At 41.1% G+C, this 26,594-nt stretch overlaps 2 protein-coding genes across 3 annotated transcripts in view; one reads left to right on the top strand and one right to left on the bottom strand.

The window, feature by feature from the left end:
• Positions 1 to 3,836: 3,836 nt before the first annotated feature.
• LOC307023021 (protein NLRC3-like) lies at positions 3,837 to 16,274 on the bottom strand. Of its 2 annotated transcripts, XM_079656008.1 has the most exons (8): positions 16,139 to 16,274; positions 14,278 to 14,560; positions 13,900 to 14,007; positions 10,308 to 12,174; positions 8,953 to 9,126; positions 6,716 to 6,868; positions 6,124 to 6,170; positions 3,837 to 5,096 (listed from the first exon to the last, which is right to left on the bottom strand). In XM_079656008.1, the coding sequence occupies exons 2-8, from the start codon at positions 14,549 to 14,551 to the stop codon at positions 4,519 to 4,521; spliced, it is 3,201 nt and encodes a 1,066-aa protein (XP_079512134.1). In that variant the 5' UTR covers positions 14,552 to 14,560; positions 16,139 to 16,274; the 3' UTR covers positions 3,837 to 4,518. The 2 variants fall into 2 exon arrangements, with proteins under 2 accessions (XP_079512134.1, XP_079512135.1); XM_079656009.1 differs by lacking the exon at positions 6,124 to 6,170 and having other exon boundaries at positions 4,964 to 5,096.
• Positions 16,275 to 22,974: 6,700 nt separating this feature from the next.
• Positions 22,975 to 26,594, top strand: part of cpm (carboxypeptidase M) — a 28,338-nt gene continuing 24,718 nt past the window's right edge. Inside the window, exon 1 of the mRNA XM_079652934.1 lies at positions 22,975 to 23,122. The gene's annotated coding sequence lies outside the window, so the exon portion shown is untranslated. The remainder of the gene's footprint in view (positions 23,123 to 26,594) is intronic.

The following is a 26,594-nucleotide window of genomic DNA, read 5'->3' as shown; positions in this document are numbered from 1 at the left end:
TCATGATTACACTTTCTGCTTTTGGTCTTTGTTCGTGTTCTTTCTCCGTTTCATTTGATATTTCTATCTCTAGTTTGATGATTCTGTCAATTCTAGATTCTAGTTTAAGCCCAAGGTCTGTCCTAGTCTTTAGGTTGTTGTTGTTTCTCTCTGTTTCTCTCTGTTTTGGTGTTTTTAGTTTTACATCCTGGTCTTTTGGTTTGGTATTTCTGTCTGTTGAAGAGTCTTGAGGTTAACATGTATTCTTTTACGGCCCCTACACTGCCCATTCACTTTGAATGGGGTGACGTCACGCTTTGCCGAACTGCATTGTGGGAACGTTGCTTCGCTTTCCTCGCGTTGCTCGCTTCAAAAGTTGAGCAATGTTCAACTTTTGAAGCTTCTACGGAAGCGTCAGCCAATCGAATCAGATGCCAGTACAAGCTCTAGCCAATCAAACCGCGTGCTTGTGTGTCAGGGGCGGGAGATTCATGTGATTGGTTGTTGGTCGAGCTTCAGACACGCCCGCCGGCCAGCTTCAACGCACGCCGCCGTGTGTAGGGGCCGTTAGAGTCTTTAAGCAAATATTTCTTTGGGTTTCATGGTCTCTCTAGTTTGATGATTCTGTCAGTTCTAGAGTCTAGTCTAAGCCCAAGGTCTGTTCTAGTCTTTAGGTTGTTGTTGTTTCTCTCTGTTTTAAAGTCTTTAAGCTGATATTTCTGTCGGTTTTGGTGTCTTAAGATTTACAAGCTGGTATTTTTGTTTGGTATTTCTCTCTATTTTAAAGTCTTTAGGTTAACATTTCAGTTTTAGAGTCTTTAGGCAGATATTTCTATGGGTTTTATGGTTTTAAATTTGACGATTCTGTAAATTCTAGAGTTTAGTCTAAGGCCAAGATCTGTTGTCTTTAGGTTGCTGTTTCTCTCTGTTTTAGTCTCTTAAGTTTGATCCTGGTCTTTTTGTTTGGTATTTCCGTCTATTGTAGTCTTTATTTCTGACATGTTAAGGCCTAAGTTAGTTGCTTCCGTATGTTTTTAGAGTATTTTGCATGTTAGTTGTTTCTGTTATCAGATTCTTAGTGTAATATTCATCGTGATTTGGATTATTTAACATTAAAACGCCCGTTGTGGTGTTTTTGGTTTGATCTTACCGTAAGTTTTAAGAGTTAAACTTGACGTCATTTAGCAGTTTTACATTCTGACACCTCAATAGCTTTTGTTGCTAAACGGCACAAAGTCAACAGGTTTCAAACATGCAACCCAGGTGACAGGAAACACGCCTGTTACCACGGTTACCCCACAGAAAGAGAGAGAAAGAGTCTGTCATTCATTCGTCTCTCGTGTTCGGCTTCAGGTTTCTGTGCCTGACAGGATTATAACCTGAAATGAAACCCTGACACACACACACACACACACACACAAACACACACACACACACACACACACACACACACACACACACACACACACACACACACACAGACCCTCACACACACACACACACACACACACACACACACCCTCACTCACACTCAAACACACTTGACATTGATAGAAAATAGAATTGAAGGCTGCAGAGTCACAGTACAAATCAGACGCTATTTACCCTGGAGCACACACAGTGAAACCAAACACACACACACACACACACACACACACACACACACACACACACACACACACACACACACACACACACACACACACACACAGAAGGAAAACATACAGACTTTTGTGATCCTTAACTTTGTCATTTTGCGCCACAATGAGGTTGACATTTGCTGCTTTTATTGAAATATTCCCACAACGTTATATATCTATATCTATCTATATATACAGTAAATACTTTATTGAAAAAATGAAGCATCCAGATGAACAAACCAGTGGAGGATGGAGCTTATTAAAGTGCTTTTTCCATATATTTTAATACAATATTTTAACAAAGAGTCTTCATTGCCATTGGAAACCATTTGAGGTGAAGACTGCAGATCTACAGGAGGCGAGTATTTGATACCCAGAGATCATATTTTCATTGGAGTATTTCTTTTCACAAGGCCGTGCAACCGTTGACTTATACTGAAATAACTGTGCGCAATTTATAAATAGTTTGAAAACAAACATATGCTCGATTTCTCTGGAGTGAGTTTGCTCAATTGTCCTATAAGATGGATGTGTTGCATGCTTGGTCGCTGAGTTGATTTTACATGCTGCTTTTTGATGATTATATATATTTGATTATGTATTTATTAGAACAAGGACCATGCATACAAATACATTAATCTCAGAAAAGAGAAGATATGAATTATGCCAGATTATAGCTATTAGCTCATTTCCATCTGCAGTCCTTAGGCAGGTACACAACAAACATTGCATAATCTCTATCACACAAACAATTATAAAACATGATTTAAGTACAGGTCAATAAAATAATACATAGTACAGTTAAAATATAATATTACAATAAGGTTCAAATGTAAAAACTCAGATTACAGTGTAATTAATGTTGGCATGACTGGTTGCTTAATATACATTTGTTTGCACCATAAGAGAAAAAGTTAAAGTCAGTCCAGGTTTTAAATTCAACTGGAAGATTATTCCAGTGTTTGATAGCCGTGAATGAAAATCTAAATTAACGTTTACTTTGTTCAAGTTAGCTCAGACCACATTTCACGCCGGCTGAAGCTCCTCTTCTTAGCATTTGATGAATCTACAGTGGACAGAATATCATTCAAGATAAGATCGGAGATGCCAGAGTTACAAACATACAATAAACACAGCAGCACAATAATAATAAAACTGTACACTAAAAAGAGCAGCTAAATATCTACAGGAAACATAGACGGTCACATCATTAATGTAAATAGTAACAGTATTTAGTAGTGCAAAAAACGTAGTGGCAGATACGTAATTGCACGTTCAGAAATAAAGACTAAAACAGACGGAAACATCAAATTAAAGATATTAAAACAGTAATAGACTGTAAACGCTAATTACTCTTAAACAGACATAAATATCAGCTTAAAGAAGATTAAACACATAGAAACAACAAAAGACTAGAACAGATCTTGGGCTTAGACTAAACTCTAAAATATACAGAATCGTCAAATTTAAGACCATAAAACCCATAGAAATATCTGCCTAAAGACTCTAAAACTGAAATGTTAACCTAAAGACTTCAACAGACAGAAACACCAAACAAAAAGACCAGGATGTAGAACTTAAGACACCAAAACAGCAGTGGCGAACTGTCAGGGCCTTCAAGGTATTCAGAGAACACCTGGAACACTCAGATAAAACAAACAAAACATTGATTTAATTATATAAATAAAATGAATAAATGAGAATGTTATCTGAGTTGTTGATCTGTAATATTACAGTGTTACGTTGATTTGTTTGTCCTTCTCGGACCATGCACTACGCATTTCAGTGGTTTTGTGTTAGAAAAGAAAGCAACCAATCAGATCTCGTTCTGGGTCTCTGGGTAGAATATCCTTCAGCAAGGTATTCTACATCCTTGATAGAATGCCCTGGCCGTTGCACTGAATGAGAGCGGACGTTTGGACTGACAGCTTGATCAACCAATCATATATTGATTTGTAGCCAATGGGCGTGTCCTTTCAGAGTTCCCCTCGGTTCCAGGGTAGTCAGAAGGCCGCTGTTCTCGAGACAGAGGATCTAGAATCCCACGAAGCAATTCATGCCATTTTATTGCTTTTAAAGTTGAAATGAAAAGTGCAACAGATGAAGATGAAGTTGTTGAGGAATTGTTGTGAGTACCCTTTTCAAGACGACAATTCAGTGAAAAGACGGACATTATCACGTCGGGGAGGGCGGGGGGGGGGGGGGGGGTATGTGTATGTGTGTCTACAGAAGGTCCAGTTGTGATAGACACGGTTCGCCACTGCAAAACAGACAGGAATATCAGCTTAATGGCCAAAAAACAGAGAAACAACAACCTAAAGACTTCCAGAGACATCAATACCAAACAAAAAGACCAGGATGTAAAACTAGAAACACTAAAACAGACAGAAATATCAGCTTAAAGAAGATCAAACAGGGAGGAACAACAACAACCGAAAGACTTCAACAGACCTTGGCCTTAAACTAGACTCTAGAATTTACAGAATCGTCAAATTGAAGACCTTAGAACCTATAGAAATATCTGCCTAAAGACTCTGAAGAAGAAATGTTAACCTAAAGACTTCAACAGACAGAAACACCAAACAAAAAACCCTACAACAGACCAGGATGTAGAACTTAAGACACCAGAACAGACAGGAATATCAGCTTAATGGCCAGAAAACTGAGAGAAGCAACAACCTAAAGACTTCCACAGACATCAATACCAAACGAAAACACCAGGATGTAAAACTAGAAACACTAAAACCCATAGAAATATCTGCCGAAAGACTCTGAAACAGGGAGGAACAACAAACAAAAAACCCTACTATACAGAACATTTTTAATAATGAATAATAATGATTTCAGGAGGCCCATTGTCTTTGGATTCAGTTCAGAGTGATCGGTCCAATGTCTTCCCTCAACAGCGGGAGGACAAGCGGTCATCTTCCACCTCACAGAGTTTCACTGACGAACCGAAGCCATTCCCGAACCCGAACCCGAACGCAGGGAAAAGAGGCTGCGTGAACTCGGACTTGAATGTGTGGAGGGGCATCAGCTTGTCAGAGGCCACTTTGTAGAAGCTCAGAGTCCCGGCAGGATAGTCCAGAAACACTGCAACTCGTTGTTTTCCATTTGCCGCTGCAGGCGACTCGATGCTCGTAGTTCTGTCTTCATGCCGGACGGAGTAGCTGCCGTCATCGTCACAGAGCAGCATCCAGGAGTGATCGTTGGCCCCCAAACAGCCGTCGGCCCCCTCTCCTCTCCGTCTGATTTCAGCACATGTCACTGCTATATAAACCTTGCCTTCCCACTCCACCTCCCAGTAGCAGCGACCAGTCAGAGCAGAGCCACAAAGCACCTGAAGCCAGCAGTTGAATCTCAGATCGTTGTCAGGACGACGCTGCTCCTCTGTAACGGTTGTTGCCTTCGTGGAGTTATCGGATAGTTGAATGAATGAGTGCGCCGTGTTTGGATCCAGCGTGAGGTCACAGGCATCTGAAAACAAAATGGAGGCAAAATCTACGTCAACATGTGTCCCCTCTTCTCCATGTCTCTTCTACATCAACATGTGTCCCCTCTTCTTCATGTCTCTTATACATCAACATGTGTCCCCTCTTCTTCATGTCTCTTCTACATCAACATGTGTCCCCTCTTCTTCATGTCTCTTCTACATCTACATGTGTCCCCTCTTACTCATGTCTCTTCTACATCAACATGTGTCCCCTCTTCTCCATGTCTCTTCTACATCAACAAGTGTCCCCTCTTCTCCATGTCTCTTCTACATCAACATGTGTCCCCTCTTCCTCATGTCTCTCCTACATCAACATGTGTCCCGTCTTCTTAATGTCTCTTCTACATCAACATGTGTCCCCTCTTCTTCGTGTCTCTTCTACATCAACATGTGTCCCCTCTTCTTCATGTCTCTTCTACATCAAAATGTGTCCCCTCTTCTTCATGTCTCTTCTACATCAACATGAGTCCCCTCTTCTTCATGTCTCTTCTACATCAAAATGTGTCCCCTCTTCTTCATGTCTCTTCTACATAAACATGTGTCCCCTCTTCTCCAAGTCTCTTCTACATCAACATGTGTCCCCTCTTCTTCAAGTCTCTTCTACATCAACATGTGTCCCCTCTTCTTCATGTCTCTTCTACATCAAAATGTGTCCCCTCTTCTTCAAGTCTCTTCTACATCAACATGTGTCCCCTCTTCTTCATGTCTCTTCTACATCAACATGTGTCCCCTCTTCTTCATGTCTCCTCTACATCAACATGTGTCCCCTCTTCTTCATGTCTCTTCTACATCAACATGTGTCCCTTCTTCTTCATGTCTCTTCTATATCAACATGTGTCCCCTCTTCTTCATGTCTCTTCTACATCAACATGTGTCCCCTCTTCGGAATATGGCAGCAGGTGATGGTATTCACCTTATGTAGCTCCGCCCCTTTCCCCACCTCTGATCCAAACGCTTATATCTTAGCTATTCTGGTTAAGCGCGAGTCTTTCAACGAGTCTGTAAACTTACATTTTTTAAGCCCAGGTCTCAATCTTTCCTCTCCACCATGATCGAGGCTAGAGGAAGGAACAAAGGCAGAAACAACCGTCATTACTTTTCAAATGGTGAAAACCCATATCCCTATTTTTGGAGAAATCCTGAATGTCCTCTTCCAATATCAGAGTAACATGCTAACAAAGGTATCAACTGTAGCTGTGAACCTGACAGGATGTGTGATTAGCTAGAAGAGCATCAGGACTGTTTGAGGCATATGATAGCTATGTGATTAACATGATGATTCAGCCTCTATGGAGAGAGACATATGACAAGCATGATCATTTCTGACGTGGAGCTAATCTGAAGTAAACATTGAATACTGCTTTCTATTCCTCCATCTTGTGACTGTGGAACTCCCTCTCTTGGATATCAGCATGTGAAGGACACTGTTCAGGAACTAGTTGATGCTCTGTATGTGATGACTCCTTCCATTCTTGAGAGGATCACAGATACATGGATCCTGAGATTGAAGCTCAAGCCGGTGACGAATAACATTTTTCTAACACCTATTTAACATCCAACACTCTTGATAAGTAAGAAATCATTTGGTTTTGTTGGTTCATACTTGAGAGTGTCCAGTTTTGCAGACAGCAGCATCGCTCCGGATTCACCTGGATGATTGTAGCTCAGGTCCAGCTCCTTCAGACAGGACGGGTTGGACTTCAGAGCCGAGGCCAGAAAAGCACAGCCTTCCTTTGTGATCATACAGCCGGACAGTCTAGACAAACACATACATATAGTTGAGCAGAAAGATGTATCCAGGAAGCAAGGAGTCAACGTATTGTACTTCCTGTCTCAAGTTACGTTTCCAAGTTGCAGCGGGTGTTTAGACAGTAACGTTGATCAGGTTTTTTTAATGTAGTGGGTATATTTTTTAAAGTTGTTAGCAATATATCACAGGTCTCAGATATATACAGAGCCTGTCTCTGATTGGCTGAAACACCAAACAGATCATTGCAGCATTACCCATAATCCCCTCTGTTTCAGCCCTTTTTACAAAGTGCTGATTCTCTGTCTGTTACTTTAGATTAAAATAAGGAGCCCCTCCCCACGCCCCTCTGAGAGACATTTGGTTAAAAAGAACTTAATGGAGCTCGAGGAGGAGACTCAGGTGATAAGGTGTGTGTGTGGGGGGGGGGGGGGGGGGGGGGGGTTACCTTGGTTGCTGATTGGCTAATGGTTACACAAGACAAAACATCGTGATGACATCATCAAGTGGCCAAAATCTGATCAGCTCATTTTCAGACAGGTTTTTATAGAAATGGATCAAAAAGAGAGAGAATCTTTGTTCCTGAAACTTTCAGAGTCTCTTTCCACAGAGGGGACACATGTTGATGTAGAAGAGACATGAAGAAGAGGGGACACATGTTGATGTAGAAGAGACATGAAGAAGAGGGGACACATGTTGATGTAGAAGAGACATGAAGAAGAGGGGACACATGTTGATGTAGAAGAGACATGAAGAAGAGGGGACACATGTTGATGTAGAAGAGACATGGAGAAGAGGGGACACATGTTGATGTAGAAGAGACATGAAGAAGAGGGGACACATGTTGATGTAGAAGAGACATGAAGAAGAGGGGACACATGTTGATGTAGAAGAGACATGGAGAAGAGGGGACACATGTTGATGTAGAAGAGACATGAAGAAGAGGGGACACATGTTGATGTAGAAGAGACATGAAGAAGAGGGGACACATGTTGATGTAGAAGAGACATGAAGAAGAGGGGACACATGTTGATGTAGAAGAGACATGAAGAAGAGGGGACACATGTTGATGTAGAAGACACATGGAGAAGAGGGGACACATGGTGATGTAGAAGAGACATGAAGAAGAGGGGACACATGTTGATGTAGAAGACACATGGAGAAGAGGGGACACATGTTGATGTAGAAGAGACATGAAGAAGAGGGGACACATGTTGATGTAGAAGAGACATGAAGAAGAGGGGACACATGTTGATGTAGAAGAGACATGAAGAAGAGGGGACACATGTTGATGTAGAAGAGACATGAAGAAGAGGGGACACATGTTGATGTAGAAGAGACATGAAGAAGAGGGGACACATGTTGATGTAGAAGAGACATGGAGAAGAGGGGACACATGTTGATGTAGAAGAGACATGAAGAAGAGGGGACACATGTTGATGTAGAAGAGACATGAAGAAGAGGGGACACATGTTGATGTAGAAGAGACATGGAGAAGAGGGGACACATGTTGATGTAGAAGAGACATGAAGAAGAGGGGACACATGTTGATGTAGAAGAGACATGAAGAAGAGGGGACACATGTTGATGTAGAAGAGACATGAAGAAGAGGGGACACATGTTGATGTAGAAGAGACATGAAGAAGAGGGGACACATGTTGATGTAGAAGACACATGGAGAAGAGGGGACACATGGTGATGTAGAAGAGACATGAAGAAGAGGGGACACATGTTGATGTAGAAGACACATGGAGAAGAGGGGACACATGTTGATGTAGAAGAGACATGAAGAAGAGGGGACACATGTTGATGTAGAAGAGACATGAAGAAGAGGGGACACATGTTGATGTAGAAGAGACATGAAGAAGAGGGGACACATGTTGATGTAGAAGAGACATGGAGAGGAGGATCTTGCATAATAGGTGACCTTTAAGGTGGGTCCCAGATACCTTTAATAGTTGAATATTTGTTTCCGTCTGTCTTTACTTTCCATTCTAGGTTTGTAATAGCCATTACTTCTTCCTTTTGCATTCGGTGTATCTGAGACCCCTACAACATCACTGATCAGATACAAACAATGATGGCATTCTGACCTGAGAGTTTGCAGAACACAATGTGGACTTTTCAGTCCGGCAGAAAGAAGTCTCACTCCTGAATCCTGCAGGTCGTTGTCACTGAGGTCCAGCTCTCTCAGTTTAGACGACTGAGAGCTGAGGACAGAGGCCAGAGCTTCACAACCGTTCTCTGACAGTTTACAGCCATTCATCCTGAAAAAGATCAATGTCAGACATTAAAGAAAAGTTAACAGATAACTCGTATGGGTTACAGCAGGGGTGTCCAAACTGTTTTCACTGAGGGCCACATACAGACAAATATACAAAGGGCTGGGCCGCTCACTAGAGGTATACTGCCTCATAAGTTCAGTTATAAGTTAGCAAAATCAATCAAATGTAGGTAAATGATGCTTGTGAGCTGATCCATTAAAACAGAAGCCTCAGATTGATTATAATAAGGAGAAATAGGAAGGGTCTATTTCAAGCTTGTTATGTAAATAAGTCATTGGACTTTTTTCTTATCAACTAAGGTATAACATGTTTCCAACGTTAATTGACTGAATTCATTTGAAAAGTGGTGTTATTAACACATGAATACTACTGTGTAATATATTTTTACATTTATATTTAAGAAGTAGACAAGCACAAGTTTCATTTGTCGGCCATATTCCATTATACTTTTTGAATTTGCTAAAGCCGATTCAGTAGTGTGGTCAGTAGTTTGGCCACCCCTGGGTTACAGTAAAGTCATGTAGTTTCCTGTGCACATTAGGGCTGTACCCGAATATCCGAATATTGTTCGTTGGAGTACTATTCGGGTTTCAATTTCGTTATTCGGATATTCGTTTTGTTTGTCTTTTCGTTTTTTCCCAGTTTCTTTTTCAAATTGAATTTATTGAAATCTCCAATATCAACGTGAGAGCTTGTTCTGGGGGTGCTAACACTTAACCATAAACATTATCGTTTACTTCCTCCGTCTTTATATGTAGATATTACTTTTCTCCGTTAATCTCCGTCACGTTGTTTCCATAGCAACAACAACTTCCGGTCAACTGCGCTAACTCTCCTTCAAAATAAAAGCATGTCTACAAATAGGAAGCCAAGCCAAGTTACACTTAAGACATATACAACTGCAACGAAAGTGACACACACGATGCGATATCCTTTTCAATTTCAAAGAACACAAATTGGGTTACATTAACAAATAACAATAAAACAACAATACTGTAGAATAACAAAATGAATGCCGTGAATAAACCGAAAAACACGTGTTGAAGCGGTTCGCTGCTGATTACTATGTACGCCCCCCCCCGCGGGCCGAATATTCACTGCTGATTACTACCGAATATCCGGAGCCCAAAATGTTTTATTCGGGACAGCCCTAGTGCACATACAGTGATTTGGTGGAGGCCTTGACCACTGGCAGCAGCCTCAGGAGACCCTCCTCAGAAGCAGAGTATTTCTTCAGGTCAAACACCTCCAGGGCTTCTTCCGATGACAGTAGGATGAAGACCAGAGCTGCCCAGAGAGCAGGGGACAGATTTCTTGTTGAAAGCCTTCCTGAACTCAGGTACTGTTGGATCCCGTCCTCTAGAGAATCGTCTCTCAGCTCATTCAGACAGTAAAACAGATTGGTGCTCCTCTCTGACGATTCATTCTCCCTAATCCTTTCCTTGATGGACTTGATTGTTTGACGGTTATCCTCGGAAAAGTCTTTTGGGATCGTCAACAGGTCCTTAAGGAGATCCTGATTGGTCTGCAGGGAGAGGCCCAGGAGGAAGCGCAGGAACAAGTCCAGGTGCCCGTTTGAACTCTTTAAGGCTTTGTCAATGGCAATCTTGTGGACTTCTGTTATGCATTTTTTCTTGCAAGGCATGCAGAGTTTTTCCAGTGTTAGCTTAGAGAGTACATTCATGTTGTTGTTAATGAGTGACATGACCACATGGAGAGCAGCCAGATACTCCTGAAGGCTTAGGTGGACAAAGCTGAACATCTTGCCCTTGTCGTCTTTCTTCCACCTATGCTCCTCTTTAAAGACCTGGGTGAAAACTCCAGAGTACTCCGCAGCTCTACGGATATCGATGCCACTGCCTTTCAGGTCTCTCTGGTAGAAGAGCAGGTGGCCTTTCTCCAGCTGGTGAAAAGCTAGCTTTGCCAATGACTGGATGTAATGAATGCTCTTTTTTGTGCCATATTTCTTGGCTGTCAGGGTGATCTGAAACACCACGAATTCTGTGTACATCTCGGTCAGGGTTTTGGGCAGCTCTGCCTGTCCTCTCTTCTTCAAAACGTCCTTCAGAACTGTAGCAGTGATCCAGCAGAAGACGGGGATGTGGCACATGATGAACAGGCTCCGTGATGCCTTGATGTGGGAGATGATTTTGGTCGATTGCTTTTCATCTGGAAACTTCTTCTTGAAATACTCCTCCTTCTGTGGATCAGTGAATCCTCCGACCGCTGTCTTGCATTGGACGAAGCGTTGAGGGATCTGATTGGCTGCTGCAGGCCGTGTGGTTACCCAGACGCGAGCCGAGGGAAGCAGTCTCCCCTCGATGAGCGCTGACAGAAGCGCATCCACTGAGGTTGACTTTAGCATATTAAATTCAGCCGGCATCTGTTCACTGGCAGTAAATTCCAGCTGAAGGCGGCTTTCGTCCAGTCCATCAAACACAAAGAGAAGCTTGAATTCACTCTTGTTAAAATCACGGTTTCCCGATCCCTGTAATTTCGTGAAGATCTCAGTAAGGTCAGTCTTGTTGATGTCTTTGGTTTCCCAGATGCACTTGTGGATTAGCTCAGCCAAGTGAACCTTTTCTCCCTTCAGTAAATTCAGTTCGCGGAAAGTGAAGTGAAATATAAGGTGAACATCTTGGTTTGTTCTTCCCTTGGCCCAGTCCAACACAAACTTTTGCACCAGGAATGTTTTGCCAATTCCTGCTACTCCAGTTGTAAGGACTGTTCTTATGGGTTTGAGGTTTCCAGTAGGGCTTTTGAAGATGTTACTCGGTTCAATTGGTGTTTCTGTGCCCGCTAACTTCCCTTTTACTCCAATCTGCATGACCTCGTGCTGGTCGTTGATGGGCACCTCCCCTCCAGGTGTGATGAACAGCTCTGTGAAGATGTCATCCAGACACTGATCCTGATCCATTGTCTCTGTCATACCCTCAGGGGCACACGTAAATTTGCTCTGGAGGTTAGATTGGAAGTTTTTTTGGAAAAGTATGATGTTTGTTTGAGGCGTTGGCACTGCAATCTTGTCATCTATGAGAAACAAAAATGAAATCAATGGTCAATTACAAAAAGTTGGTATCCAGTCCGATGAGCATAGGCCCATTGGGCGTCATAGGGGAATACATCTGGGGTAGTGGCTTTTAATCCTTGCTTGAGTTACGATACATGGAAGTCACGGTTTGGTTGATACCCCAGTGTATGGCTCATGGTTTGGTTGATAGCCCAGTGTATGGCTCATGGTTTGGTTGATAGCCCAGTGTATGGCTCATGGTTTGGTTGATACCCCAGTGTATGGCTCATGGTTTGGTTGATAGCCCAGTGTATGGCTCATGGTTTGGTTTTAAGAAGAGAACAAATGGGGGTCTTAATACTAATCTGTAATCAGAACATAGTCGGACAACGGACACTACACTTTTTTAAAACTAAAAGTGAAAGTGACTGCTACTTACTAAATTGCAGCTGGAGTCAGATTGCACAGAAATTGGCATAGAGTTTGATTTCAAAGTATTACGCGAGAAGGCCTTTGCATCCATATTTTGAGTGACACTAATAAAGTGAATGATAAAAACTGTGTTTGACGAGCTGCCCCATGGCATTCACAGCACTTGAATTATGTTTTGCGTTTTCATTCGGACAGAGATTATTTTCAAACCGTGCTTGTGACGACTGTGAATACCTTGTTTACTAAAATATCAGCTTATGTTTTGACAAGGACGGAGAATGCTGCTTGTTTTTAAGGGAACATGTTTATGTGGGAGGCAGTATTCAGCAGCTTATGGTGCTAACACGTTTCTGGGTAAACTCTGGAACATTGGTTTCACACACTGATAAAAATCTTCTCAAAGATTGTTGGTCAACCCTGTCAGAGACTTTATGACTTTATGAGCCTATCATAAGAACCTAATAAGGCTGTCCAACAATATCATCTCGGACCGAAACTTTGTTCTGAACAGAGAATATGAACCGCTACCATCTAATGGAGATTCAATGAAGTCAGACTGAAGCATCCTTTGTGCTCCAGTCTGTCCTCTCAGTGAATACAGAGCTGAATCCAGATCAAATGCACGCTGAAGGCTCTTTGAGCAGCTTCTCTCTCACTGATTGAGATGTTATGATCAATGTTTTTCATGTATTGTGTCTTGATATCTGTCTATATTGATGTTACACGTGGAGCTGCTGTGATGCAAGTCAAATTTCACACTTGATCTGACCATTAAAGCATTATCGTATCGTATTGAGTTGCTTCTGGGGGGGAAGGGGTTTAGATTACCAAACTGTAAATTGAACAGGTATAAGTTTTCCTTTGTTCCACTGTCAATCAAGCTGCTGAACAGTCAGAAGCAATTGTGATTATTCTGGGTTCGGAGTTGTTGGGAGGTGAAATGTTTACAGTGTAGTTTGTGCAATCGAGAAGGTTAAATAGGGAAAGTGCAATATGTGTAAATAGGTATGGACAGAATAGGGATATGTGCAATTTGACGGACACTAGGTGCAATAGGGAAAGTGCAATATTTGATGTATGTATGTGCAATAGGGAAAGTTCTGTACCTGTATGTTTCTTGTTTGTTTCTTTGCCATGTGATATGTGATCTCTGTTCTGTATCTATGACTGATTGTCCTGAATGTTTTATGTTTATTATTTCGATGCCCAAGACAAAGGGAGACAAAGCTCTATCTAATCTAATCTTATCGTATCGTACATTACATGCATTGAGCTACGGCATAACCCAGTCTGAATCCATCGTCAGTCAGTACCTGTTCTGGGACTCCTGTCAGTTGGACGTTGAGGAAGAGGAGAAGACTGTGGTTCAATGGGAGAAGATGTTGGGATCTTTGTAGTCTTCAAAACAACACTTGCATCCCCTAAGAATGATTGGGTACATGATATTTAGTAAATCAAAGACTGACTGTTTACATTTAAAATAAAAAGTGATACTCGATTTTCATGGCCTTGTTCATGACACGAATGGGTTTATTTGATTGATTTGATCATATTGTGAGAACAGAAAATCATCTTCTTACTAGGGTTAGGGTTAGGGTTAATGTTTTTGCATTTTGAAGGATATCTAATGTGTCTGAATGCTGAAATCTCTGCATCAATACATTTTGTTTTTGCTTTCCCACATCCCTTACCTTTTAGTTCTGAGCTTCTCTTTGCCAACGTCTGTGCCAAATCGTTCCTGCCGATATTCCCTAAAATCTTCGTGGCCACTTCCACAGCCTGTTGGTTGTATTTCTGCACCATCACATTCACTGTCTTATGCCTGTCTGGATCTTCCAGGCAGGAGGCAGGGATGGGGGGAAAGCCATCTGGAACGTCGTTCAGAAGATGAAACTGGAAAGATTTTAGCTCCTCTTGAAGCAAATTTTCCAGCGTTTCCAAAAGCAGCACTTTAACTGTCGCCATGTCCGATTCCTGTTAAAGAGAGATATTTAAAGAATATTCATGCCATGTTTTTCAGTGGGTAGATTAAAGATTAGGGGTGTAACGGTTCACCGAATTCACGGTTCGGTACGTACCCCGGTTTGGGGGTCACGGTTCAGTACGGGTTAGGTAAAACAAGAACAATAAAAAAAAAGTCCCAAATGCATAATTCCAGGTTTGTTGTTATTTATTTTTGAATAGTAGTGCAAGTTTCAGTACAACAAAAAGGAACTCTAACATTTTGAATAATTAACTGTATTACACTGTTACAAAAAACAAACACAAACAGTACTACAGACACTCAGATGGTCATATTATCTATAATGGCTAATGTCAAACAAAAAGGCTTCATCTAGCTGTTTTTTTTTAGACAACAAAAACTGTGAAAAACACTTTCTGGTAGCTTACAGTCAGCCACAAGGTCACTTTGCCTATTACTGTCCGCTGGTTAATCGTCTTTTTTACTCTAAATGGAACCAGAACTCAGGTTTTAGAGAAAAATATTTGGTAAAAACAGTTTCAGATGATTTGTATTATGGTCTGGGAGTTTCCAGATGTTGACTCTTCCTGGAAGAAAAATGTCCATGTTGCTTACGAACCTTTATGAGAATTGTATTTTTTCCCGGAGCGGAGGAGGGATACGTCATCTTATTTCTCCTCTCCTGTTTACTTTTTGAGATGATCCGAAGTCTGCGATGAATAATCTCTTATCTGAAGTTGCAGCCATAAAAGACATGACTGTATCTTACTGTAACCAATATGACTCAAATTTGAAACACAACAACGACACGATAGAGATATTTAAGCAATAGCTCACGACAGGCCGTGGTATGCTCATTATGTCACAGCTAAGGGGCGTGGTTCGGCCCGACGCGAAGCGGAAACTGTTTGCAGTTTGCTTTTCAGCCCAACTGTATACTGTTTTTCTCAGATGCGGAGGGACACTGACTTACAATTCTACCCGTGGTATACGCTCAGTATATATCACGGCTAAGAACCAATCAGATTGCTTGATTTGACTTGTCCGTTTTATAAACACAGTTAGACTCTGAGAGAATGTGAAAAAGGACTAGTACACAACCTTAAAGATCTTTTACAAAGAATATATATTGGTTATAATGGGTTAAAGCATGTTTGACTGCTCCTAACACCAGGATGGGTCAAATGCAGAGAAATCATTTCGTTACATACTACCTGTACTACGTAATGACAATCTTGAATCTTGATCTTGACAGCTAACTATTGAGATGTAATACCATTGTCTCAGTCACCATTGTAATGTAGTTGTTAAAGGAAGTTGGCCTCATGAAGAATACTGTTTTAGAGTTAAATTCCACAATTTGTCTTGTCTGTAGTAAACATTGGAGGCTGACATTTAACAAAGGTTAAACTGCTGGTTTCAGTCGTCCCAGTGCATTGTGACCAGCCAATGATGTGAGTTAACATTAATAATACCAACTATACCAACTCATGCAGGAAAAGTGTTGCGCTAAAAAGTACCTCCAACATTTTTTATGCTTAGGAAAACAATGTTAAGAGAGTCAAACAAAGAAGAAATGATTCACTTACTCAAGTTATTCCAGATCTCATTCCCGTAGGTTTGTCGTTTAAAACAAGAAATACAAATAAATGATCTGCTCGACCTACGAAGGCTGCGTTTGTGACCAACTGTGAGAGACTCGATCATTTCTCTCCTTCCTGTAACACTAAGACTTTAAGAGCATGACTGTTAGTCTTTAATGACTTTTTACGACAAGTCAAAGTCCTTAACTCTAACGGTATTAAATCAACAAAAACCACCTGACGTCAATGTGTTGGAAATGACATAATTACATAACTGGATTAAAGCTAAACGGTCTATGATCAGTATATCAGTATATACAGTAGCTGCTCAGTCAAATTACTTTTTACACTGTACAGATGAAACAAACAAACACACACACACACGCGCACACACACACACACACACACACACACACACACACACACACACACACACACACACACACTTATGAGTCTACAGTAATTTTGTTCAGTGAGGTCGGATTAATCGGAGCCTCCGGCTGCAGCAGAAACAACCTTAACCATCCATCAGCTCTGACACCTGATCTGATATAATTATTACACACACACACACACACACACACACACACACACACACACACACACACACACACACACACACACACACACACACACACACACACACACACACAGACACACACACACACACACACACACACACACACAGACACACACACACACACACACACACACACACACACACACACACACACACAGACACACACAGACACACACACACACACACAGACACACACACACACACACAGACACACACACACACACACACACACACACACACACACACACACACACACAGACACACACACACACACACACACACACACACACACACACACAGACACACACAAACACACACACACAGACACACACACACACACACACACACACACACACACACACAGACACACACAAACAGACACACACACACACACACACACACACACACACAACTATCATCTCTAGCTAGTAATCTCGATTTCTCTTGAGAAAACCACCGTGAACATTTCAATTCAACTCACTTCTCTCTTGTGCTGCAGGTGTACAATTAAAAAGGAAGATTCTCCTGCAGACTAGTAGTATGAAAAGTACTCATGACACAGGATGAATGTTAATATATGAGAGACGTGAGAGACAGACACACACCTCTGCAGACAGACAGGAAGTTAATCTGTGTGAGATAAGACTCTCTCTAAATCTTTGAGCTCTGGAGGAAAAACCTGAAATCCAGACTATCATATTTCCATAATCTGCAGCGTCTTCTCACCAACACGCTCCCGACACACTCATCATCTACATTCCCATCATGCACCTGGCCTCTGACACATTACCATAATCCATCAGGCCTGTGCAGACTCTCGGCTGCGGGGAAACGCTGACACTTTCTGCAGGTGAGGATCTCGCAGCTCACATGTTGGTGTATAAATAACCATTCCTGCAGACAATGAAGAATATAGTTACCTCACAAAGTCCAAACATGTAAAGTACATCCATCACAACCATAAGAAGGTACCAGATACCATCCATATTGGGTCAAATGAAGGCGGAACAAGTTTATTTGGAGCTCATTTTAACGACCAGGTTGCAAACGAGCTCCAAAGGCCAAATCATTTCCATCAGGAGAAACTTTTAGTTAAAGCTGCGCATGTTTTGTTGAAGATGTTTCTTCATGTGTTTTGGCACATTTGTGTTTTTATATTTGAAATTGCAACAAGGCAATTTAAGCACTTTAAAAGGAATCGAGACCAAGTGGAAAAAGAAACACATTTAAAAACATCTAAGAACATGAATGAAGGAGACAAGAAAAGAGAAAGTGACAATAAGCAGCAGCAGTGGTTCAGTCGGGGATTGGACTTTGGACCGAAGTGGTCGCCGGTTTACGTCCCGATCGGATCAAAACAATACGGAGTGTGGACTGGTACTGGGTCACTGCCGAAGTGCCCTTGAGCAAGGCACCGAACCCCCAACTGCTCACTGGCGCCGGCTACACTGGCTGCCTCCGCTCTGACCTCTCAATGCATGTGTGCATATAACTGTGTGTGTATTTGTATATGAATGTGCATGATGTAAAAAGTGTGTACTGTATGTACCTGTATAAAAGTACGACAGGCAGAGTGGAAACTGAATTTCCTTTCCAATTCTTCTTCTTCAAATAGTTATTTTATTTAAATGACAGAAAAGGATCAATTCTTCAAAGGAAAACCCAAAAAAAGGCATTGAGTTGAAATGTACTTTAACTTTAGTTTGGGTTTCTTTACCTGTGCTTTTCTATGAAACTGTTCCAATATGTAATTATCTACACTCTCTGCTCTTAAATTGAAGGTAAGAACAGACTCTGATTCTTTGTTTCCAGGTAAATGAAACATTATGTCCTGCAGCCCTTCATTACAGAGTGAACATGTGAATCAGCGTCTCTGTGTTTCTTCAAACGAGCTTTAAATTGCGCAGCGTCAGAGGTTTGTTTCAGTAACGCTGTACCTGTCGCTCATCCCTGCAGCTTCATTAACTTCCTGTTTCTGAGCCTCGCCGCTCATCTGCCTCACCGTGTCTGTTTTAAATGAGCTGTCAATCATCCAGACGCTACCCCCGAGCCACAATTACTGCGACATTATTACCTCAGCGTTCAACACGGAGGATTAAAGAGTTTCAGTGCTGTCTGTTCACCGAGGAGGCAGAAAACTACACCTGAGACTCAGGGGAGGAAATTACACAATATAAATTTGAATCAACTGAAATTAGATACAAACATATTAGGGCTGTCAGTCGATTCAAATAGTGAACCGCGATTAATCGCAAATCAATCGCACATTTTCTATCTGTACTAAATGCACCTTAGAGGAATATATAATAGTTTTGAATACTCTTATCAACATATGAGTGGACAAATATTCTTTATGCAAATGTTTGTTTATTATCATTTGAACAATGACACATATCCTCCTGAATATTCTCAACACAACAACCTCTCTCTCTCTCTCTCTCTCTCTCTCTCTCTCTCTCTCTCTCTCTCTCTCTCTCTCTCTGCACTGAGACCGTTGCTCAAACTGACAAGCCTGTTTACAGTTGTCGGTGAAATGCCGCTCCTCTGTTTTCATAACAGTCAAAGCATGAGACTGAAGTTCCCACAGGAGTCAAAACAATGCGCTGTGATGAGCAGTCGACACGTTGGATGCGATCAGAATTATCTAACGCAGCCCCCTCGTCCTCCACGATGTTAAGCTGTAGCCCCCATTTAGCTATCGCTGTTGAAAGCTTGCTGCTCGTAGAAGTGTCCAGGCGTCTCGCCGGCACGCTTGGTTTGCCGGCGAGACGCCTGGACAACCTGGAACCTCTCTGTTGAAAGCTTGCTGCTCGTAGAAGTGTCCAGGCGTCTCCCCGGCAAACTTTCAAGCGTTGTCTGCCGCAAGCGAGCGGGGCTGAGCATCAGCGTGTGCTTGGCTTGCTGTTTAAAACATCTTTTTTTGTATCCTTATCTCTCGCTAGAATCTCCCACCATCCAACTAACTAACAACAACAACAACCTCAAGCCTTTGGGCTCTGAAACTACGGGGCGGGCCGAGGACAAATACACATGCGTTAATCACACATTAAAATAATTAGTGACGTTAAAAAAAAATTGCATTAACACGTTAACTTGACAGGCCTAAAAAATATGTTTACCGAACCTTCTTATATCCGGGGAAATGTCTTATTACAGGACATTAGCTCCATATGTAACGCTAGGCAAAGAAAACTAAATATATAGGATTATGTTCTCCTCAATGACTCTTACAACTCAATCTAAGTTCCTTAATCTTTCTAGGGGTCTGTTCAACTTCCTCAAGGATTAAAATGTCCTAAAGAATCTCCAAAAAAGACTCAAGGACTCTTCCAATCAACTTCTTCAAGGTACCCTACAACGTCCTTTATATCTACAACCTTTTCAAATGATCCCTGAAACCTCCTGAAAAAACATTTCGACCTCCTCAAGAAAACGCATAACCTCCTAGAGGAACCTTAGAAACTCCTCAAGGTTGCTTATAACCTTTTCAATGAACCCTCAAACCTCCTCAGGGGCTCCTTCAATGACCCCAATGATCCGTGAAATCTCTTCAAGGCCAAAAAACCCCTTCAGGGACTTTAACAAACTCCTCAAGGTGTCCTAAAAACTCTTCAAGGTGTCCGACGATGACTACTTTAAAGCCTACAATGTTGTCAAAGAACTCTAACACCTTCTTAAAGGCTCCTAAAACCACTTAAAGTATCGTTAAATCCTCTCCAATGACTTACATGCTCCTTAAACCTTCTCAATAATACTAACAACCTCTCCAATAACTCTAAGGACCGCCAGAACTTCCTCAAGGACCCCAACAACATCCTCAATGAGTTCAACAATCTCCTCAGGGAACTTTTAAGCCTCCTCAAGGACTCCTACAACTTCTGAAATTACCTTGAAAACGACTCCAGGCAACTTCTAGACATGTTCTAACTCAACCATGACCAAAGTCCTTGGAAAATACCTCTACTCCCTCCTTCAAAGGGACTGCAACCTCTTCAAAGGACATTAAAACTTCCTTGAGCATCCTTACAAAATGTTTAAAGACTCCAATTACCCCCTGGAAGGCAAGGCAGGCAAGGCAAGGCAAGTTTATTTGTATAGCACCTTTCAACACAAGGCAATTCAAAGTGCTTTACAAAAAATGAAAGACATTAAGAAAATGGCATTTAAAATCAGTCATTAAAAATAAAAGATAATTACATGGATAACAGTTACAGTGTCAATGACAGCACATAGATCCATAGATCTCTTTATGTTGCTCTCAAAGTGCACCAGATTGATGCTTTTAACTTCAATATTTAAATGCCCCAGGACCCGGTGGGGACCCCCCTAGAGGAGGTGAGGACCCCCTAGAGGAGGTGAGGTCCACTCCCCACTTATAAAAATAGCGCTTTACCACTGCACCCTCTCTAATCTCAGATGCACCCTGAGTCATTTTGTTCTGGAACCGGGCCTGGATGTGATCCACTTTCTTAGTGTCAGTGAGGACTTGAGCAGCGGCGTTCTGAATCAGCTGCAGCTTTCTAATAGATGTTTTAGTGAGACCTGTGAAGGCACCATTACAGTAGTCCAGTCTACTGAAGATAAAAGCATGGACAAGTTTTTCCAAATCCTGCTGTGACATCAGTCTTTTAATCCTAGATATGTTCTTTAGGTGACAGTACAGTAAGCTGATTTAGTAACTGTTTTAATGTGACTGTTGAAACTCAGGTCAGAGTCCATGACTACACTTAGATTTCTGGCTCCATCTGTGGTTTTGAACATTGCTGGAACCACCCTACAATCTCCTTAAGGATATTTGCAATCTCTGAAATGACTCAAATGGCTCTTACATTTTGCTCCAGGACCCAACAACACCTTAAATATATAACCAATGCACTATCCAAAACCAGTCCTACATTTTTAAAGACCCCTTAAAGCTCCTCAAGGGGTCTTAAAACCTCTTAAATCTTAAAACCTAAACTATGACTCCAGTGAATATTTTCAATGACCACTACCACCATCCTACAGTACCACCGTACCCTCTTAGAGACCATACTTGTTTAAAGTGTCGATATATTTTACTCACATATCACCCTAACCTCCTAAATGACCACTTATCATCCCAAATCTGTTTTATAATGCTGTAATCTTATCTGCTTAATTTTTTTGGAACATTTCCCAGATGATGAATCAGAAAACGACTTGTAGTTTGGAGCTCAAACCACCAGATGGCGCCTAAACCCCAAATCAAACCTTTCTGATTGTTCTGAGGGTTTCTTTGATTCGCTTTGGTCATCCTCTTTTTAATCCCACTAAAGCAAGAAAGAAGTCTCAAAAGTGTGCGTCCCTGCAGGGTTAGCACTGGAAATAAACACACGTGCACTTGCTCCTTTACTCCTGCACATAAAAAGACGAATGTGGTCCAAGTGTAATGTTTTAGTATCAACACCTGGGGGCGCCAAAGTAGAGTTTATCAAATGACAGTCACCTTTAAACACCACAAAATCAAAAACTTTAAATACTATAACCTCTGTTTCATCAAATTCAAGATGAAGAACTTTAAACATTTATATTTTGTTTAACTTGAGTCAATCTCTTTAGACACAATGAATGCATTTCAACTTCATGCAAAACAGACACTTTTGGGTAAAAACGTACCATCTCTTTTGGTCTTGGATTGTTTTTCATGGAAGGAAACCAGAAACAAGTCCTCTTCAAGATAACGACTCTTTATATCTCCCTTTATCAACTGAAGAACTAAAGGCAACACATGATACACTAAGAGAAAAGTAAAAAAGGGTGTATCATTCAATGAAAATGTGTTTTACCTCAAAGCTTATATTTTACCCTTTAAGTTTAATTTAAGAACAATATCTATTTATTTATTTTCTTTTTATGTATTTTTTATTGTAATAATACATTTTATTTCTCTCTTTATATATTTACATATATTTCTTTATTTTTATTTATTTTATTTAACATACTTTTGTATTTTATTTGTATTTTATTTGTGTATTTAATTGTATTACTCATCCCCTGAAACTGAATGAATCACCACTGTGTTTCATTCATAGTTGAATCACACACACACACACACACACACACACACACACACACACACACACACACACACACACACACACACACACACGCACACACACACACACACACACGCACACACACGCACGCACGCACACACACGCACACACACACACACACACAGCGCGTTAAGCCCCGCCCCTCCCGGTGAGAGAACGGGAGGCCCGCTGGTGAATAAGGAACATTCATTGAGAGAAGCAGACAGACTGATTTCCAACAGACCGGATCCAGCACCGGGACTTTCTGCTGGTACTGATCGGTCTGTGTGTGTGAGTGTGTGTGTGAGTGTGTGTGAGTGTGTGTATCGGAGCCACATACGGACCTGCAGACAGGTAAGACTCTGAGCCTCAGTTACTGTCTGTTATCGATCCGCAGTATAAATACTCCGTTAGTAAAATACCTGCATTTAATATGCTGTTTTAGTAAAAGTAGAAAAGTATTCTCATCAAAATATAGTAAAAGTAGTCATTGTGCAGATTGGTCCATTTCAGAATAATATATATGATATGTTTTATAATGATTGATCATGAAAGTGTTCTCAAAGCTGGTAAAGGTGCAGCTAGTTTGAATGACTTTGTATACTGCAGGGTAGCTGGTGGATTTACTCCAGGTGGAACTAAAGTCTGATTTAACACTTATTATATTTCACATCATTCATCCACATCTGTAAAGTAACTAAAGGTATTAAATACATGTAGTGGAGGAGAAGTACACCATGTACCTCTGAACTAGAGGAGTAGAAGTATAATATTACAGCACCTTTCAAAATAAAGTCACAAAGTGCTTTACAATTAAAAATATAAATACATACAGATGCGTAATAATTTGTAGATATTGTGTTGCATGTTTGATTGCAGATTTAACGAACAAGTAGATAATAAAACACATCCAATTCAGCTCAACTCAACTCAACCATGAATACATTAAAATAACTCAATTCAACATCATTTTTACTGAGCTAGACTTAAAAATAAAACATTAAATCAAAGAGACTAAAAAAAATTAATTAAAACTCATATATTTCCAAAAAGCTGTCCAATCTGTCCACATATATTTGTATTTGTGAATACTTATTATTATTGTTATTATTATTATTATTATTATACATTTGTATTATCAGTATTATTATTATTATTATTATTATTATTATTATACATTTGTATTATCAGTATTATTATTATTACTGTATTTTTATTTGAATTTCTTTTTTTTTTATTTGATCTTCCTTTTTTTATTCATGCCACTTGTTACACTGTCACTGAGTCGATGATACTCAGATAGGAGTGATTATAATAAAACGTACCTGCAGACACACACACACACACACACACACACACACACACACACACACACACACACACACACACACACTTCTACACAGTGGTTAAAATGCCTGTAGGGAGGTTGACAGGTGACAGCAGATCGACAGAGACATTCTTTACTGTACAAAGTACACTTACTGACAGTGATGTAACACAAAACACACAGTTTCACAGACACACACACACACACACACACACACAAACACACACACACACACACACACACACGCAGTTTGTGTTTCTCTGAGAGTGATGTGACATTTTTTAATTCCTGTTACGCTGGTTCTGCCTGACTGGATGCTTTAATAGAACCACGCAGTTTCTGTTTCTCTATAACCAGCTCAACAATGGCAAACTTTCTTTTAATGAACGCTGCTCTTTGGTTATGAAATAAAAAGCAGTAGTTTCCATCCGTAAGTCGCCGCGCAGCAGGGGGAAGAACACCTGAAGCACAGAATACAAAACACAAAGACGTGCGGGATGAGAGAAATAAGCGACGGTGTGTTTCTGTTTTTATTTACCAGATAATACCAAGGTGTCCACTTCCTGTTCAGCTTTCAAAGAAGCCTGCAGAGAAGCAACATTAACCTTTACCCACACACTGTTCAGCCTGCAGGACAAACAAAGAGAACATACAGAGCTCTTCTCTTTCAGGATGGGACGGTCATTTCTCAGAAAGACTGCTCTGACATGAAAACCGATCTGAGTACAATGCATGATATGAGAACACAACTGAACCCAACGAATGAAGAGTCTCACTGCATTCAGAACAGTCCAGAAAGTAGTTCCTCTCCAAATGCACTGAGAGGGTCGTGCTATTCTAGAAATAGTCCATTTGTTTGAAATGAGGCTGTTTGATCCGTTAGGAGCTGAGAAACGCTAACAGGCCGTGAGGCTGCTTCCTCGTTATGGTCTTCATTTTGGGTTAACCTAAAAAGATCCATAAGTGAACAATGATTATTATATTTCATCTCCGTCAGAAACAAGCCAACACGTCTCTGCATTACAACATTGGAAAAGTCTTGAAGAGATGCATGAAATTAAAGTAAGACAGCTTTGTGTCCTTAATGTATAATGGTAGCTAGCAGGAAGACACTTAACACATAAGACTTGGAGGTCACAGGGCTCAGGCGTGCAGCAGGCCCAAACAACACCTCTCTTAAGAACACAAACTTTATGATGTTTAGACTTTCTTTGTGGCCATTTTTTATATTTTTGTAAGGGTTTTGTGTCTATTTAAGATCATTTCATTTTAATTTGGATTGTTTTTAGTCTCTTTATGGGTTTTTTGCATCTCTTTTTATAACTCAGAGGTCCTTTTAACGTAACAAGCTATAAAAAAAAAATCCAAAAATATGAAATAAAATGAAATAAATAATATAAATAAAAAACACAAGAAGTTAAGGTAAACATGTGTATTTAACTAATAACTAAAAATGGTTTTATTTCGTAATTGTTTCTTCAGTTTTTATCCTTTGAATCAAAGTGACTTCCATCAAAATCAACACCTTTTGGCCCAATCCCAAACCACGCCCTACCCCTACACACTACCCCTACACCCTACCCCTACCCCTACCCCTACACCTACCCCTACCCCTACACACTACCCCTCCGTTCGCGCGTAGGGTCCGCCTTATTAAGTGCTGTTCCAAACCAACGAGTGTGGAGCGGTGTGGAGGGGGAGTGGGCTATCAAGCCCTCAAACAGCGAGGGTGTTTCTCAATGTCGAGGAAGGCTGCTCCAGAGCCACTGGAGGTTTTATTGACAATTTTAATCTATTCTGGGACCGACCCGCCCTCTTCGGCACTGATGGAATCCACCCCAGCAGGTTGGGTAGCCGCATGCTAGCGAGAAAAGAAGAAAGCCCTTCCCTCCCATACAAACCACATTAGCTCCCCCCTGTGGCTTGGTGGGTCCCCTACAACTATACCCCAACCTGTGCCTATTTCAGCTTCCACTTCAATACCGATGGACATCCCGGTCAGAATCACTGACCGGCGGTCACGCCCTTGTTATGATCACAATCGAGAGTGATCAGTCCAGTTGTACACTAAATCAAAGCTTCCTTTGCTGATGGTGATACAGTGGCTTCGGTCCAGTATTCATCCTGGGACTTCACTGCCCAACTCTAGCCCCTCTCCATCCCATTCTGTGCTTGGCTCCTTCGAACCTATCAACTCACAAGAACGGATGGATTTGAATAGGAGAATGAAGCCTTCTTCCTTCCCTCTGGATGTAATACCAACTTCCCTATTTTTTTAAGTTTTACCAACCATTGGCAGTGCTCTATCAGCTATTATTAATACTTCCTTGTCTACAGGATGTGTCTCTTCCTATTTTAAGCATGCCACTATTCAGCGCATATTAAAGAAAACAAATTTAGATCCGGCTCTGCCCGTGCACTACAGGCCTACATCAAAACTACCCTTTCTGTCAAAAGTTCTAGAGAAGGTCGTGGCCAACCAACTCACTGCTGCACTGG

Source organism: Notothenia rossii (assembly GCF_949606895.1).
Source record: "Notothenia rossii genome assembly, chromosome: 10".
Classification (NCBI taxonomy): domain Eukaryota; kingdom Metazoa; phylum Chordata; class Actinopteri; order Perciformes; family Nototheniidae; genus Notothenia; species Notothenia rossii.
This window is presented reverse-complemented; position numbering and strand designations above follow the sequence as displayed.

What these genes read in the sequence shown, in the direction of transcription:
- LOC307023021 (XM_079656008.1), bottom strand. Translation starts at nt 14,551, where the DNA reads ATGGCGACAGTTAAAGTGCTGCTTTTGGAAACGCTGGAAAATTTGCTT. An exon ending in TGACAGGAGTCCCAGAACAG is followed by an intron (nt 12,175 to 13,899) that starts GTACTGACTGAC and finishes TGTTTCTCATAG; the next exon opens with ATGACAAGATTGCAGTGCCA. An exon ending in GCAAAACTGGACACTCTCAA is followed by an intron (nt 6,171 to 6,715) that starts GTATGAACCAAC and finishes TCCTTCCTCTAG; the next exon opens with CCTCGATCATGGTGGAGAGG.